At 36.8% G+C, this 1,678-nt stretch overlaps 1 protein-coding gene across 1 annotated transcript in view; it reads right to left on the minus strand.

Moving 5' to 3' along the window:
* The window catches only part of atr (ATR checkpoint kinase), a gene marked incomplete in the record, with an annotated part of 43,912 nt that overhangs the window by 4,999 nt on the left and 37,235 nt on the right, over positions 1-1,678 (minus strand). Inside the window, 2 exon segments of the mRNA XM_014030896.1 lie at positions 583-726; positions 865-1,065. Coding sequence (XP_013886350.1) covers positions 583-726; positions 865-1,065 — 345 coding nt within the window.

A 1,678-nucleotide genomic window follows, 5' to 3' on the forward strand; every position in this document is an offset into this window, starting at 1 on the left:
CTTCAGGGTAGATATAGCTCGCTAGCAGCCTCGCACCGTGGACCTATCCACGTCATCATTTACCCAGAATGCTTTGTCTAAATAAAATGGCTCCGTCCTTAAAATATACTTTTAAACTTCTAGTTTAAAAATGGAAAAAAAAACTGAACACTCTGCAGTATTTTTTACAATCTTTACAGTTAAAATATATGTTTATTAAATAAAGTCATTTGTTACAACTAATCATGGATCCCTTTAAGTCCATGATCCCTCTGCAAGTGCAAACCTTTTCCACAAAACTGATTTTGAATAAACAAGCAGGCAAATCTGGAAGCTTCTGTGTTTGATTCTGAACCATTCAGGTTTGTATGATGGAAAACGTTTTTGTAGATTATCTTCTTCAGGTAAATAAAACGTTTAACGTTGTATTTGTCATGTTCTGCTCTGTACTCGTGCCCAACATCTGCACTGTGACAGTTTACTACGAATACAAGGACTGTTACACCACTAGTAACTGTTCATAAAATGCCTTTTTAAATCCAGAGAAGTCAATTGTAATATCAAAAATAATAATAATAATAGATTGATTAGAGTCTTGCACACCTTGTTGATGAGACAGTTGAACTCCATGAGCCTGCAGTCTTTCCTCAGATCATCTTTAGGTTTACACATCATGGTGTAACTCTGCCCGTCCGAGCCCTTCAGACTTATCTTCTTAGGCTTCTGTAAAGACGCCAAAATCTCCACCTGGACAGCTCACACACAAAGCACTTATACATAAACACACAATTTACATATCAAGGTGTATTTCAGGAAAACAAAACCACTGAACTCAACTAAAACACATTAATCTTGAGACACATCTTAAGCTCTTCTTTCTCTTACAGAGTCTTCAAAGCAATCCAGGTAGGCCCAGTGTCCAGGGAAGGCATCGTGCTGCGTGTTGGCCCCTCCGGTGGAGGGGAGCGTTGGAATGAGGACCGACTGCAGCGGGATCAGGATCTGGCTGAACGTCGGCTCTTCCACCAGACGTTTAAGATGCTTGAAGTGAACGGCCATACTGAGGACGGTGACGTTACCGTCCACCTTAAAAAAACAAACAAACAAACAAACACATACACACGCACATTCAAAAACATTTATCCTCAATTAAATACTTTTACAATCCGTACGTGGTTCATACGTTGGTTTTTCCATTTCTAAAATAAAAACAAGTAATTGAGAAAAAAATGACAATTTAAAATAAATAAATAAAAGGCTACATTTTTTCTTTTTCATATTTTCTTAGTGCACCCTTTGGGACCTTAGTGGAACCAGAAATCCTGACCTGAACTCCTGGAGCATTATGTTTCTCACTTCTCACCATGAATGAATGTTTGTCTTATTTAGTGAAAGTCGACACATTTCATTGAGAGCTGATGATCTTACTGTGAACAAACTTACTTTAATATTCAGAGTTACGCAGAACAGGGTTTGAGTGTAGCCACTACCAATATCTAGAATATTGTTTTTGTTTTTAGGCGATCTTCCAGCCACTGTAATCTCTTATTCTTTGGCAACGTCTGTCATTTCTGGAATCGCTACATATTAAAACATCTGTATTTTTTTTTGGATTTAGATAGGTAGAACAAAAATAAATAAATAAAAAGAAAATCAAACACTGTGGATTTTTAATTAGTTTGACTTAAATGTTTATATT

Source organism: Austrofundulus limnaeus, unplaced genomic scaffold (genome assembly GCF_001266775.1).
Source record: "Austrofundulus limnaeus strain Quisiro unplaced genomic scaffold, Austrofundulus_limnaeus-1.0 Scaffold1137, whole genome shotgun sequence".
NCBI lineage: Eukaryota > Metazoa > Chordata > Actinopteri > Cyprinodontiformes > Rivulidae > Austrofundulus > Austrofundulus limnaeus.